Source organism: Eretmochelys imbricata, chromosome 25 (assembly GCF_965152235.1).
Source record: "Eretmochelys imbricata isolate rEreImb1 chromosome 25, rEreImb1.hap1, whole genome shotgun sequence".
Lineage (NCBI taxonomy): Eukaryota > Metazoa > Chordata > Testudines > Cheloniidae > Eretmochelys > Eretmochelys imbricata.
Window position 1 is genome coordinate 10,046,960 of NC_135596.1, and position 13,433 is coordinate 10,060,392.

The 13,433-nt window shown below is 45.1% G+C and overlaps 1 protein-coding gene and 1 long non-coding RNA gene across 4 annotated transcripts in view; one reads left to right on the plus strand and one right to left on the minus strand.

The window, feature by feature from the left end:
• LOC144280155 (uncharacterized) overlaps positions 1–11,222 on the plus strand; it is a 34,049-nt gene extending 22,827 nt beyond the window's left edge. For 2 of the 3 annotated variants that reach the window (XR_013348737.1, XR_013348739.1), the window contains 5 exons: positions 3,585–3,695; positions 4,336–4,425; positions 4,638–4,725; positions 8,270–8,831; positions 10,577–11,222. This is a non-coding gene — a long non-coding RNA (uncharacterized LOC144280155). Of the gene's footprint in view, positions 1–1,455; positions 1,624–1,721; positions 1,814–3,584; positions 3,696–4,335; positions 4,426–4,637; positions 4,726–8,269; positions 8,832–10,576 lie in introns of those variants that run through there. The other variant, XR_013348738.1, reaches the window with a different exon arrangement.
• The window catches only part of PTPRS (protein tyrosine phosphatase receptor type S), a 134,059-nt gene continuing 129,357 nt past the window's right edge, over positions 8,732–13,433 (minus strand). The window contains exons 24-28 of the mRNA XM_077841947.1: positions 12,766–12,892; positions 12,519–12,644; positions 10,782–10,936; positions 9,831–9,966; positions 8,732–8,800 (exon numbers count right to left, since the gene is read on the minus strand). Coding sequence (XP_077698073.1) covers positions 8,732–8,800; positions 9,831–9,966; positions 10,782–10,936; positions 12,519–12,644; positions 12,766–12,892 — 613 coding nt within the window. The remainder of the gene's footprint in view (positions 8,801–9,830; positions 9,967–10,781; positions 10,937–12,518; positions 12,645–12,765; positions 12,893–13,433) is intronic.

A 13,433-nucleotide genomic window follows, 5' to 3' on the forward strand; every position in this document is an offset into this window, starting at 1 on the left:
TTGCTCAGGCCAAAAAAGGTGAATCATAGATGTCAAGGGATTTTAATTGGGAGTAAGAGTCTCTCTCTAATGGGTGACCCTTAACTGGCCAGCAGCATCTTTTGGGGGTGCAACTGAAAGATTGCTTTGGCGGGCAGTCCATGCATGAGGGTGCATTCAGTCAGCAGGCGATGGAATGCTGTAATGTTAAACTTAAATCTCCAGGTGGCCGTGTCTGAGCTGTTCTCGAGTGCTGGTGATGCTTCACCAGCTAGATTGGAGTTAAGGAAGAAGAATTCGGAATTGACCTTTGGAAGCAACATAAATAGATCATTATGTTTAAAGGAGAAGAGACAGACAATAGAGATGGTTTAGAGACTCATTTATTAAACGAGGGAAAGAGTCTCTTCAGGATTTGCATATAAATGGTTGCATAATTGTTGTTGTAGGAAAATGTCTTAAAGTCCACCGGCTGCTGAGCAAAGCTCCCACCTCAGAACAAGACCATGTGTGGTTTGGAAAACAAGTCTCAGTAGCTGTTGGAATAATCTTAGCTTCTCAAAGATGAGGAGCGTGATTTCCATGCCGACACCCTGGAATATGGAAGGGCCTGGGGTTTAGTGTAGCAAAGTCTTTCAGATGGGTGCTTTGGGGGCTGCGCCCGTATTAACTGGAGTGATGTGGCGTGAATCCTTCAGGGTTAGGGACTGAAATGTGCCATGGCCTTTTCTTCAAGAAATACATTTGCAGCTTAGCCTGCTCGGCTGGAGGTGGTTTTGGTTTCCACCCTGGTCACGTCCCCATTCTCCTGCTTTTTCTTGGCCGGCCAGTCTGCCTTTAATAAGGTCCTTCCACCAAGATCCCGGCTGTAAAGCCAGTATATTTAATAACCCTTCTCCTGGCATAAGGAATTACGCCAGTGTAGATCCCTAGCCACTGGGTTGAAACGCTGCTTTGGGGTACAAATACTGCTGGCAATTATTTACTCTCTTCACATACGTGCTAACGTAGTTAATCAACTCACTGTCAAAGCTGACATTAAAAAGCGATGCACTGCACTCTTCCCGGGGACCAATAGTAAGTGGCTAGCCAAAACCTCCCTGAGTGCCTTGCTGAAAGCTGATTTTAATGGCCCTAAAACTAGGATTTTGTTTATAAAAATAAGAATGTGAGCTAGCAAGGTATCGAGTTTCAGGCTACTGCAGTCTCACAGTAAATCCTGAAAACTTGGGTTTGTAGTGAAGACTCAAACTCCACCTCGATCATTCCAGCAACAAGTACCATTGTAACACCATAGATAGTGCATTATGCATGTCTCATACCCTAGAATAACTTACGCTCAAGCAAACCTGAAGCACGTCAGTCTATTGTATTCAGAGTCAATGCATTAGAATGTAATTTCAGAAGCTCATGAACCCAAGTAAAATGTTACACCAGCTAGGCTATTAAAGGCAGATTTCTGCATGTATTCATTTAGTCTTTGCTTTCCAGAGGTCCAGAGCAGCCTGGGCTCAACAGAGAGAGTATATAATCTATGCTGGTTATGTTGCATCATAAAATGAATCCATGGAAAGATTTGCATCAATACAAGTTATGCCTGATGAAGTCAAGTTTTCCAGACAGGAAGTTTTTCGAGGGCTGAGAGTAGGTCTTGGAGGGTCCTCCATTATCCCCGTTTTCCTCCCGTACAAATTGGTATTTGGCATCTTCTCTTCATGTATTGCTCTCCTTTGTTTTTGCAGCCCTGAATGGGATCCTGAATATGTTTCTAAAATAGGGACGGCATAGGTCAGCTCTGAAGGATCACAGCTGTCTTCCACCTGTCCCAAAAATGGTATGGAGCTTTGTGATTTCTCCTAGTCCTTCTGGGGAGGGAAGAAATACTGATCTATATTGTTTGGGTTTCCAGGCATGGATCCAAGTGATCAGTCATGCTACTAGTTTAATTGCAAAGAGATGGCAGAGTGAAACTTACAGGCAATGGTGGTAAAATTGATAGTGGAAACCGGGGACCACCTGCTACATCTGAGGATTGGAGAGAATGTCCGTGACTAGGCAGAATCTCTCTCATCTCCTTTCAAACCTCAGTTCCTTTTTCCTCTTCATTTTGTTTAAGTGGAGAAGGAATTTGCATAGATTCCACACTAGAACACCAGTGTCTGCTAGGCCATTCTTGCAATTGATAATCCTCTGGGTCAGAATGGCCTTCTTGACATCTTTCTTCTTTCCACTTACGCTTGGTGCTCCTGGTATGTGGGTTACGCTATAGACAGGAATTTGGGTTGATATCATCTCTACATCATCTGGAGAATGTACACCCTTCATGTAGATTTCCTCTCAGTTGGCCTTTTCTAAAAGTTCCATGGCCCCATTGGTTTGGCGTGGACGAGTCTAGTGTAAGCAGGACTGCAAGATGGGAAAGGGATAGTCCTGGTCAGAATTTTTCACTGAGCGAATAATTGATTTTTTCATTCAATCACTGAATGAAAAAAAGTCTTAAAAAAATGTTGTTTTGGAATGAATTAAATGGTTTGTTTGACCCAAAATTTTTTTTGGCTTATTGTTTCGTTATGTTTCCAGGTGTGTTTTACCCTTTTTAAAATATTTGTAAACAAAACTAACTAAATTTCTAAACAAAACATCATTTTGAAATGAAAAGTTGAAACATTTCATTTAGAAAACGTCCAAACTGTTTTGAGTTAAAAAAATAAAATAAAATAAAATAAAATTCATGCTAAATTTGTGAATAGTTTTGGTCTCCCTGAAAGTGCATTTTTCAGTAATTAATTGACTGAAGAATGCTGCCTAGCTGTTGTCATAATACTTTTGTTTCTTGTTGTTACAATGTAGCGTTTGGAACGAAGATGGGTGTTGAAGTGCTGCTATTGGGAATATCACCTCTGTGGTATTTTGTATGTGTGGAATCAGTTTAGTACAAGACTTTCCTGCTTTCATGGGCTTTGCTCTTATAATGAAGAGGTTTCATTTTACATTTGCTTTTCTAAATGGCTTCCTCTGGTAGCGATTGTTTTTTGGAAAGGTTTACTTATTTCCCAGCTGCTGTTCCAATTCTCTGTAACGTTCACTTTACGGTAGTTTGTCTGGTACTTACTTATTCTGCGTTCAGTAGGAATTTTTACATCTCGCAATACAGGAGATGGTCACGCCATCTCTGAAAAGATGGAGCAGAAATAGCAGGCTGAAGACTGGTGATGAAAACGATTAGAGGCATGGAGAGACTTCAGTAATAGCGGAGAAAAAATGGGACCATTTTAGTGCAGAGAGCAGAAGAATTGGTAGGCAATTGATGGAACGCACTGAATGGTGCAGAGAAGGAAAATTGGAGATTCCTTTTTGCCTTCTGATAATACAGTAAAGGGACGTTTGAAGTACACAAATGTATAATTGATAAAAAGAAACACTTTCCTTTTACACAATGCCTAGCTTGTAGCCTTGAGTTCCAAAGGTTGGTTTTACTGAAGTCCAAGAGCTCACTAGGAGTCAAAGGATTATGAGCCATATACATGTCTGAGGATATCCAGGTACGATAGACAGGATTCAAAATGGGGAAGATTTTCCTTATCTGTCTTTTTTCCCCCCTCCAGATCCTCTGTGCTAGTTCAGAGGTTTATGGTAAATCTCTGCCAGCAGCTGGAGACTGGACAGTGTCATTCCCTGTATGGGAGGAGTTTGTCAGCCAGATACTTGGAAAGCAGGTCTGTAATAACTTGCTACCTTTCCCCCCTGTAAACTTAATCTGAACCAATATGCAGAATGAGGCTAGTCTGAATGGTGTGGAGGGTCAAAGTAGGATTCTGGGCACCTCTTGGTGAGGCCAGCCTCCCACAATGGACTGCAGGATGTTCCTCTGGACACTGCATTCACCAAGGTCTGGACTTCCACATTGCTGTTTGGAAAAGGTCCTGTTCCCCCCTCCTGCTGGAGATGGTAACAACTCAGAAAGCCAGCAGATACATCCCTTCTAGCTGGAGGGGATCTCACATCACTCCCCTGTCTGTCTGCTGGCAGGTAAGAACTATATCCAAGCACCTGGAATGGCACAGAGGATCGAAGAGAGACACTCTTGCTTCAGGGATTATGCCCCAAATACGGGGAGTTAGGAGGAAAATTCCCCCATGGTCAGGATATTCCAAAATTGGCCATAATGAGGATGTTGGCAATTGTCTATGAAGCATCTGCTACTGGCTCAACCCAATTATTAGACTAGATGGACCACTGGTCTGTTTTGCTACGACAGCTGTTCAGAGCCCCAGTGAACGCTACTGGCATTCAGGGCTGTTACAAGTTTAATGATAGTCCCTCTTTCTCCTCCCTCCATTTCTCTTTTATTACAAGAAAAAAACCAGAGGCAGGCAAAGTGCTGACTGGCGAGAGGTCCCGGACGTTTGGCCATCTGTCAGGCTTGATCCTGGAGAGGCTGCACAGGTAGGCTCAGTCCTAGCTCCTCTTTAAAAGTGCTTTGTCCTTTGATAATACTGTACCTGGTGCAGACACAAATGTTCAAGGTGTCCAAATTACAGGGCTCTTCTCTGGGGCCAGGAACTTGCCTATGAAAAGTAGGCAGCAGCTTCTCATCTCCCTCTTCCTGTTCTCAGCCTCCTCTTTCCCTAAGTCAGTATCGCCTCATGGTTTTGCAGGTTATCTCTGTCTGGGACGCCTGCCTTTTCGCCAAGTGGAGTAGCTGTGCCAGGCTGCCATCCCTCTGGAACATCCTCCTCTAGATGAGTAAGTGCTCGAGAATCCACTGCTTTGCATTTGTTCTAGAAATTGTGCTCGCTAATGAGAGAACAAACCTCCATCTGCTGAGCTGGCCTGAGAGCAGACGATTGAAAGCTTCAAGTGGGTACAGGCTCCTTTAAATTCTAGTTTCCCACTGGTGTTTTTAGTCCAGTTGTACGAGTGCTTTGGTTCATCGTGTCTTAATTTTCTGTACATCAGGGTTTTCTCATGTCTGTTTGGTACATACTAGCATCTGGGTCAGATCTGCAGTCCAGTCTCACTCCTCTCTGTTAGCGGCTGATTCCCAATTCTTCAGAGAACGGCAACCCTCGCCCCACACAGTACAAGTGGGGCTGGCTGTGCAAGTGCATTTTAATTCCTTCTCGGCCCCTTGGTCACCTCTCTCTAAGAACGATGGTTCTTTCCTACTCCCAGTTGCTTCTTGCCGGACATGTAAAAACCTGATTGAGTACACCTAAGGGGATGTTGTTCGAACATGAAACACCCGTGTATTGATGTGAACTATTAACTTTCACTCCAGGAAGCGTAACTAAATCATCCCTGCATTCTAGATCATGGCTGTACAGTACCAGCCCATGGGGGCTCTGATTCTTGAGTGGGGCTTGTAATGTAAATAATAAGTAACCCCTGCATCCTTTCTGTCACCCCATATTCATCGCCAGATCCATTGCAAGCCCTTTAAGGCCTGCTGTATCATCCCCATGCTGCCCTTGCAGTGGGGCTGGCATTCTTTGAGAGCACTGCCCTCAGCTGCCTGGAGCTCTTTCTCTGCTCCCATGTCCTCTCTGTCTCCTGCAACCCGTGCATTTCACTTTGGCTTACAATGAAGCTGCTCGTCCGTTGGTTAGATATTGTGCACTAGGCTTGATGGGCACAGGGTGCCAGCTGCCCATAAGTGTGGGGCACTGGTGATCTTAGGCAGCCTCCCTTGGGTAAATGATTGGAGAGGGAAGCTTCCCTTCTGCCTCGGTGCTCTCCCTGTCCTACAAGTTTGTGGCAGGTGCCTCTTTCTTTTCCTTCTCGCTCTAGCAAATTTTCCCTCTAAGGCTACATCCACACAGCAAACAACAAAATGTGCAGCAGAGAGTTTCAGGCCCCAAATCACCTGACTCAGGGCTAAAAATAGCAGTGGAGATGGGAGGGTATCAGATCCTGGGCTCCCACCCAGGCTTGAACAGCTACACTGCTCGCCTTAGCTCTGCAAGCCTGAGACTTGCTGCCAGCGCTTTGTGTTTTGCTGTGTCGCGCTGCCCACATTGTCCTTTTGCATAGGAAGAAAGTAGAGTATTTTCTCCTTTCTCATTGAGGCTCTGGTCTTCCCAAACCCAAGGACAAGCGTCTTCCTACTGGCCCAGCATGAATGCAGGCCCTTAAAAAAGGTGGAATAGCACAGGTGTGCTGGCAGCTAGAATAATGAGCGGCATATGCTAGGGGTTAGATTTCAGAGTCCAAGGCCTCTCTGAGCCAGGAAAAGCCTTGGCAGACAGTGAGAACTGGAGATGCTCCTTTAAGAACCATCTCCTTGTCTAATGGTATACTGAGCGGTTCATTCTCAAATCTATCATCTAGGGTTACTTCTAACAAAAGCGGGACAAACCCCACTCTGTCTGTAGCAGGCAGCTGTTCGTGCAGGGCTGGCTGCACCCTTTCATGCTCTCTAGAAAGCAGATGCATTTGAGTGCTACCACCAGGGTTCCAAGGTCCTCCAATTAGCAGCTGGAGTTCTGCAAAATATATTCGATAAAGTAGCTGTGCTGGTTGGTTCTGTTCTGCATGCGTCCCATAATTCTAACAACAAACAGCTCTGCAGGCAGGCCTTTCAGACAATCTTCCTTTAATACAAAGTCAATATATCTACATACACAGTGGTCTGAAAACCACTTACTGATTCAGTTTGAAATAACAGTGTGAAAGCAACAGCACTTTGCTCTCATACAAAGAAAAAACTTATCCAACCCCCCCCAAAACTCTCCCAATAAGATTTTGCTGCAACATACTTAGAAATTTGGGAAACTTTCACACAAGTAGGAAGTAAAATCTCAAAGAAGCCTTTTTTTCCCCTTTCGAGACAGGACAGAGGTTGATTTGGGGGGGAGGGTAGCAGTTTGGTTGCATTTAGTTCATCCCATGTGGCCATGTTTACCTCTCTAGAAAATAATTAAAAAATAATAATCAAGGGAGAGCAGTTCTTGGGGCAGTGTTTTTCTCCTCAGTGTACTTTGGCAACACAATTCCTTTTCATGTACAACTGCTGGAGTATTTGACACATGGTCCCCTGCATGAAGAGCCTTGGGCTGTTATTACAATACCCATTATTATTCTGTTGATGTGATGTTTAAAAACTGTACACACATGTGTCTGTGGGCTCGTGCCTGCCATGGCTCTGAAATTCCTCTCTCTATTTCAGTCATAAGACCCTGGTAGTATTTAATCTCCCAATTCACTACTGGCCCTGGGAAGAGCAGGCAACGTAGCCATAGGAGGAGGGGGAGTGAGTTGGGACTACAACCCCCCCTAAGCCAGCCTGCTAACCTCACACCCTTCCAGAGACAGGTCTGAGATTTAAAATAAAGAGACATTGTGTTCTTACATGAGCAAGTTAAACCTTTTAAATGGTAGAAAAGCAATATGTAGAAGTAGCAATTTGCACTGCATCTTTATATATCACAGCCATTACACGGAACATTTCTACAGTGAAAAAATAGACTGTCTTTGAACATAATATGAACAAATAAGCAAATTTTTCTTTTAAACTCATTGACGGATATTCTTTGTTTTTTTAAAAAAGGAAAAAATACACTATTTAAAAAAAAGGTAATGTCACTTGTTACAGTTACATCGATACTTTAAAGAAAGCCACTGACTGCATCTTGCTTGATCTTTCCAAATTATTATACAGCGAGGGCATGTTCACAGCTGTGCCTATGAACTTGGGGTGACAAGGACCGTCTCTGAGATCTGTTATATTGGAGGTGGTGTGTTGGCAGCAAGAAGCAATAGCTTCTTGGGAATGAATCTCTTTAGAATCAACCCTGTAAGGGCTCTGTTCAAAAATGCCCCCCTCCAGGGGAACGGCAGCTGTGTGCAGAAGGAGGGGGTGGTTTAATATGGAAAGTCCTATTTCTGTACAGCTCAGTCTCCTAACACGTCTCATTCAAAGCAGCGCCTGTGTGTTTGTGTCTGGATGAGCTGAAAGGGGAGAAGAGAACCAACAGTCATTATACCCAGCCAGGGAAGAGCCTGTCTCTACCTGACCGCCCACAGGCGGGGGACCCCTAGATCACAGCCACTTTTCCCCTTTAAATAGCCTAAAAAAATAAATGTGGGGATTAGGAGGAATGTTCCAAGTATGCAAAAGATTGGGGGGTGGGGTGGGGTGGAGCAGAGGCATTGAGGGAATGGTGTTGGCAAGGGGCTGATAAGCCCTGAATCAGCCCAATGATGAGACTGAGGTTTATTAAAACTCCAGCTAGAAGTATTCCTGACCTTAATTTTGTTTCATTATTGAGATTTATTTATTTTTACACAGCACCTTCAACTCTGCAAGTGACTTCCTTTAAAGACTGCCAACTAGATTAGTAAATAAACTGAACTCTAATGATGTAACCAAAGCTGGTGTCCTGCTCTTCTCCAGCCCTCTCTGCTCCCTTCAGTGGTAACATTTCACAAGGGGTGTGTTTAACTTTTGGATCCGTTCGATGATGTCCACACATTTCCATATGCCCTACATAGCGAACACCACTTGAGGTAACAGGAGCAGTTCACCACTTAAAATCATCCTTCAGCACCCTGCTGAGCTGCCTCTTCACGTTCCAGGTTACAACATGGAGTTCCTGAAGGGGTGTTCCTTTCAAATCCTTCCCCCACTGCATGGTCCAAATGAAAAGGTACTTCTTCGGAGTCAGTTTTGTAAGTTCAAGCACTCCTCCTGGGTCAGAAGAGGCCTTCCAGGACTTAAGTGGTTGGTAGAGTCTGCAAGACGAATGGCTTTTTATGTTGCATAGTGATCAAAACTTCCCAGATACTCCAGAGCTGCCTGGTAACAGAACTGATATTCATCCTAGATGTGGTCAAGAGGAGACAATCAACAGGTTAGTGGTTGTGGAACACCTGTTGCAAACCCCTACCCAGACATTCCAATTAACCCCTTCACAGCTTGCTAAGTCAGCTTTTATGCTATTGGGGGGGGAGGGACACTGGGTATACTGGAAATGAAGAAACTTTCTCAGAAAGCCACAGAGCTGAGTAAACACTTGTATGGATCATAGAGATCCGCAGGATGATAAATGCACTCATAAGCATAGCCATGGTTGTCACAATTTTACATCCATGGTTAACTGACAGCCAGGCTGAGGTCAGAATCTGCTAGTGCCATGGTTCTCAACTAGGGGTTCGCAGAGCTCTTCCAGGTGGTCCATCAGCTCATCGAGAGATTTGCCTAGTTTTACAACAGGCTACATAAAAAGCACTAGCGAAGTCAGTACAATCAAAAATTTCATACAGACAATGACTTGTTTATACTGCCCTATGTACTATACATGGAAATGTAAAATAAATCAAGTGGAATATGAATATTGTACTTACAATTACATAGTGTGCTGACACTTTTGTATTTTTACCATTATAGAAAAATTGCTTAAGTGAGGTGAAACTTGGGCTATGCAAGACAAATCAGACGTCTGGAAAGGTTGAGAACCATTGAGTTAGTGGACAGAGTATGGGGTTGGGAGTCAGACAACAGCTGCCCTTGAAGAGAGCATGTATCAATGTGCATTTACCACTGTACCTTATACTTCTGCTACATGACACAGCAGTTCAGCCTAGGCCCCAATGGCCCAGATCCTCAAAGGCACGTTAGGCTCCTAATATCCATTTATTTCAATTGAAATTAGCCTTGAGGATCATGGCCCTTGTTTTTAAGGAGTTCAAGTTTCCTGTTAGCATGGTGGTTAGAAAGGCAAAAGCTCATTCATCCTCTAGGTATGAAAGAGATTAACAGTAACAGGAAAGAGGCAATTCAGTGTTTTTCTGCTCTCTCTTCCATTCACAAACACCCACACATGTTAGTTAATCGCTACAATGTTCTTTACCTCCGTCTGCACCATCGCTGGTCGTTGTGTTCGCAGCATCTTAACTGTCTGGAAAATATCTACAACACCCTCATAACGCATTCTCTCCAGGACGATACTCAGTGTGATGAACACCCCAGTTCTGCCCACTCCGGCGCTACAGACGTGAGAGAAGAAACAACACTGTTATACGCCTGTGTGTATTTTAGTAAGGAAGCAGCAGGCAGTGTAGCAGTTAAACAAAGCCTTCAGCCTTTACATGTTCTGATCTTTCGTAAAGCAATAAATTGGCATCCATGTCCAACGAACATAACTAAATCAGAGGCAGAAGTCCCCGCCTATCAATCCTTGTTTGTCCAGTGTCAGATTTCCCGCCCAATGTCCTCTCCCAGCAATGGAAATACTAAAACCACCAGAGTCACTGATCCACAAATGTCAAAAGCTCCAGCCATAGACAAATATTCAATTTGGAAATATTTTCTAATGGCAATAAAAATAAACTTGAAAAAACATCCTCCATGATTCGGAAGCAACATTAGATCCTTGTGAACTTCGTTCATTAAATCAGATGATGAGGTAATGCCCTCTATTATCTGCTTCAGCCACTCAGGAATAGGTCTTGATCCAGTGTAGCATCTGGCTTAGCAAATGGTGGTGTAGTTTTTTTATTCGGATTTGTTGGGGGAGCAAAAGGAGGCCCTCCACTCAACGGGACGGCATTTCTCTGTTTGTACGTAACGCAGTAACATTAATTCTGTTTTGTCTAGGAGAAGGAGGAGAGAGTGACCCACAAAGACCTAGTGGAGGGGAATGGAGGAATACACAGCCCCCCCGGTGTGTCCAAGGAGCTGGGCTTACAGAAATGACAAAATACTAGGTCACATGCTCTGTGAGGGAATTTGCACTGAGGCACAGATGGCCATGCTTTTCTACTCCCTGTTGAAGGACGTTTTTACATGCTCATTTGCCTACCTGCAGTGGACAGAAATTGGCCCATCCTGACCGAACTGTTCCTTTGTCTTATGCACCTGTCCAATGAAATCGATAAAACCCTCTCCTGATTTTGGCACACCTTGTTCGGGCCAGTCAGTGAACTGGAACTGACGAACGGTTCGGGACTGACCATCCTGGGGAAGAGCAACAGAAAAAACAAAAGTTGCAGTTAAAACATGTGGTATATTCATGCCGGTAATAATACTAATGTCAAATCTCCCAGCTGCCCCGTTAGCGAAGGAGGGGAATGGAACATTGAAGCACACTGAACAGGGGTCAGATATCGCCAAGCTGACATGTTTTGTGGGAAGGGATCCCTTTTTGTCAAGTGTTGACGAAGGAGCGAAGTGGACTTTGTTTAGACTTTTATATTAAAGGGCTCAAAACGATCTGATCAAACAATTTTTCTAAATAAATAAATGTGGGTTTAGTGGGGAATGTCAAAATGTGTGGTTTTGTACCAGTTCAGGATGAAAGGAAATTTCAGAAGTTTCCTGGAATGGAAATTCTGAGTTTTTTGACCAGCTCTGGAAAGCAGAGCAGGAAAGACGCTACCTTAAGACTGCAGTAGAGTCTGCTGCCCGGGAAAGACTGAGGCTCAGTTCCTGTATATGCCAGGAGCTAAAAGGGCACATACTAGTATAAAACTGCAACTGGGAAGCTAGTTCCAAGCCCTGCCTTTCACAAACCCAGGAGCCTCCAGCAGCAGAGTCAAAGCAGCACAACCCCATCTGTTCAAACCTAGGACAGGTCCCCCATTCATTTCAAGACCCGGCTCAAAATTTCTGTCCCTTCTTTTAAAATCCCATCCCAACACTTGTGCACCTCCTTTCCTTGCTGCTTCTTCCCCTCTCTGTCCCTTCATGCAGCCTCACCAGTCCTTTCTGCAACAGCATTTGTGTACCACACTCTGCCCTCAGCAGCTCCCCAGCTCTCTTAACCAAAAGCATCTCATCTTAATGGCTCTCCTGTTGGATGCTAAGGGTGTTACTGCTGTAAAAGCCTGTTGGCATTCAGTGTGTATGAAAGACACGACAGAGAGTACAGCTTTCGCTATCAGCGAGGTCACCCAACCACCTCATTCACTTGTGATTAATGAAACCAACTGGAAGGTACTTCATCCCCAAGTACTGCAGTCCACATCCATGCGCCTGTCCAGAGGAGTCTAGTTCCTGATCATTCCCCACAGTGCCTCAGAGAGACCAAAGATAGCAACATGTGCTTTGCGCATTTTGTCAAAACACCTCCCTGGCCTCAGCAACTTATCTACAAATCTGTTGAAGCATCCAAATGGGCACTGCTGAAGTTGTTGCTCCAAAGTCTTCCTAGAATTTAATAATTCAGAAAAGAATTCAAAGAAATGACCCAGTGTGAGCTAACATGTTGGTGGAGTCAGGGGTTTAGGAGAAGCTTTGCGAACAGCTGTATAATAGACCAATGCTGAGCTCCAGAAGACAGGAGCTAGAGAAAGACAGCCGATTTCAACAGCTTCTGAAAACCTCTCTGTTCATTTAACAGTGCTGACCTCACAGCAGGGGAATGGAACCCCAATGGCCTGTTTTCCAATCTCCATTTCTGCCAGATAGGAAATCCAGACCTAGGACTGTTCTCTGGATAGTCCCTGTGTGCGGACTCCAAGCGAGAACTGTATGGTCAAGGCATGAACATAGAATTCACACTTCCAAGCCCAGAAAAGAGAGAAGACTGAGCACTCACCCTGGCATCAGTAACCTTGAATTCTCGCAGGATATACTGAGGCATGTTGTATTCAGCCATGGGATCCACCACAAAGTACTGGTACCGGGCGGATCGCTCAGCAGGCCAATACTGATGGCACTTTTCCTGCCGAGGGAGAAAAGATACCAGGTTAGGACAACGCAGCTAACCCCTTACGCTGCTGTAGGGCTTTGAACTGTGTTGCCCTCCCAGCCCTCAACCACCCTTTCGATGGGTCCATGCTTACCCGACCCATCTCTCGCAGCTTGGTCAACATCACCACAATGGTGGAGTTGTTCTCCCAGAGCATCCGCCAGAAATCCTCGGTGGTCTCTGCCAGCGGCCCTTGAGTGGCAATGTAGGCTTTCTGTTGTCTGAAAGAAAGCACAAACCCCACACACAAGGTGACGAGTTATTAGGCCAGGGTCTGGGGTGATGGCCTTAGGAACTGGGGGGACAGCTTGAGAACTGTCACAAGGGTCCGGATATTTGGAAGGCCTTATGAACTAGATGGGAATGCAGCTCTTTGGAGATGCCCAGGCTTGGGATAGGGATCCGTGACTCAAAGGCCTTGGGCTGGGATTTCCCTAATGACTGTGACTATGGGCTAAATCCTGTCTAGTCATGCAAGAGGAGGTTGCAGCATGACACTTGCCATCCTCCCATGCACATGTGTGCAGGACCCGAGGGCAGTCTGCTACTTGGGCTATCTGAGCAAAACCGGGGAGGGCCAGTGGCCACATGCAGCAGCGCATTGCCTGGTCTGTGCGCCCAGAGGCATGAAGGAGGGAGAGCCCTCGCTGCATCCGGTGCTGCTCAGCGCCCTCCCTCCTCTGCATTCAGCCTCTGGCAGGCCTGCATAGGCAGAAGGTCTCAGAGCATTGCCGCGTGGGTCCTACTACAGCTTTGCTCGCT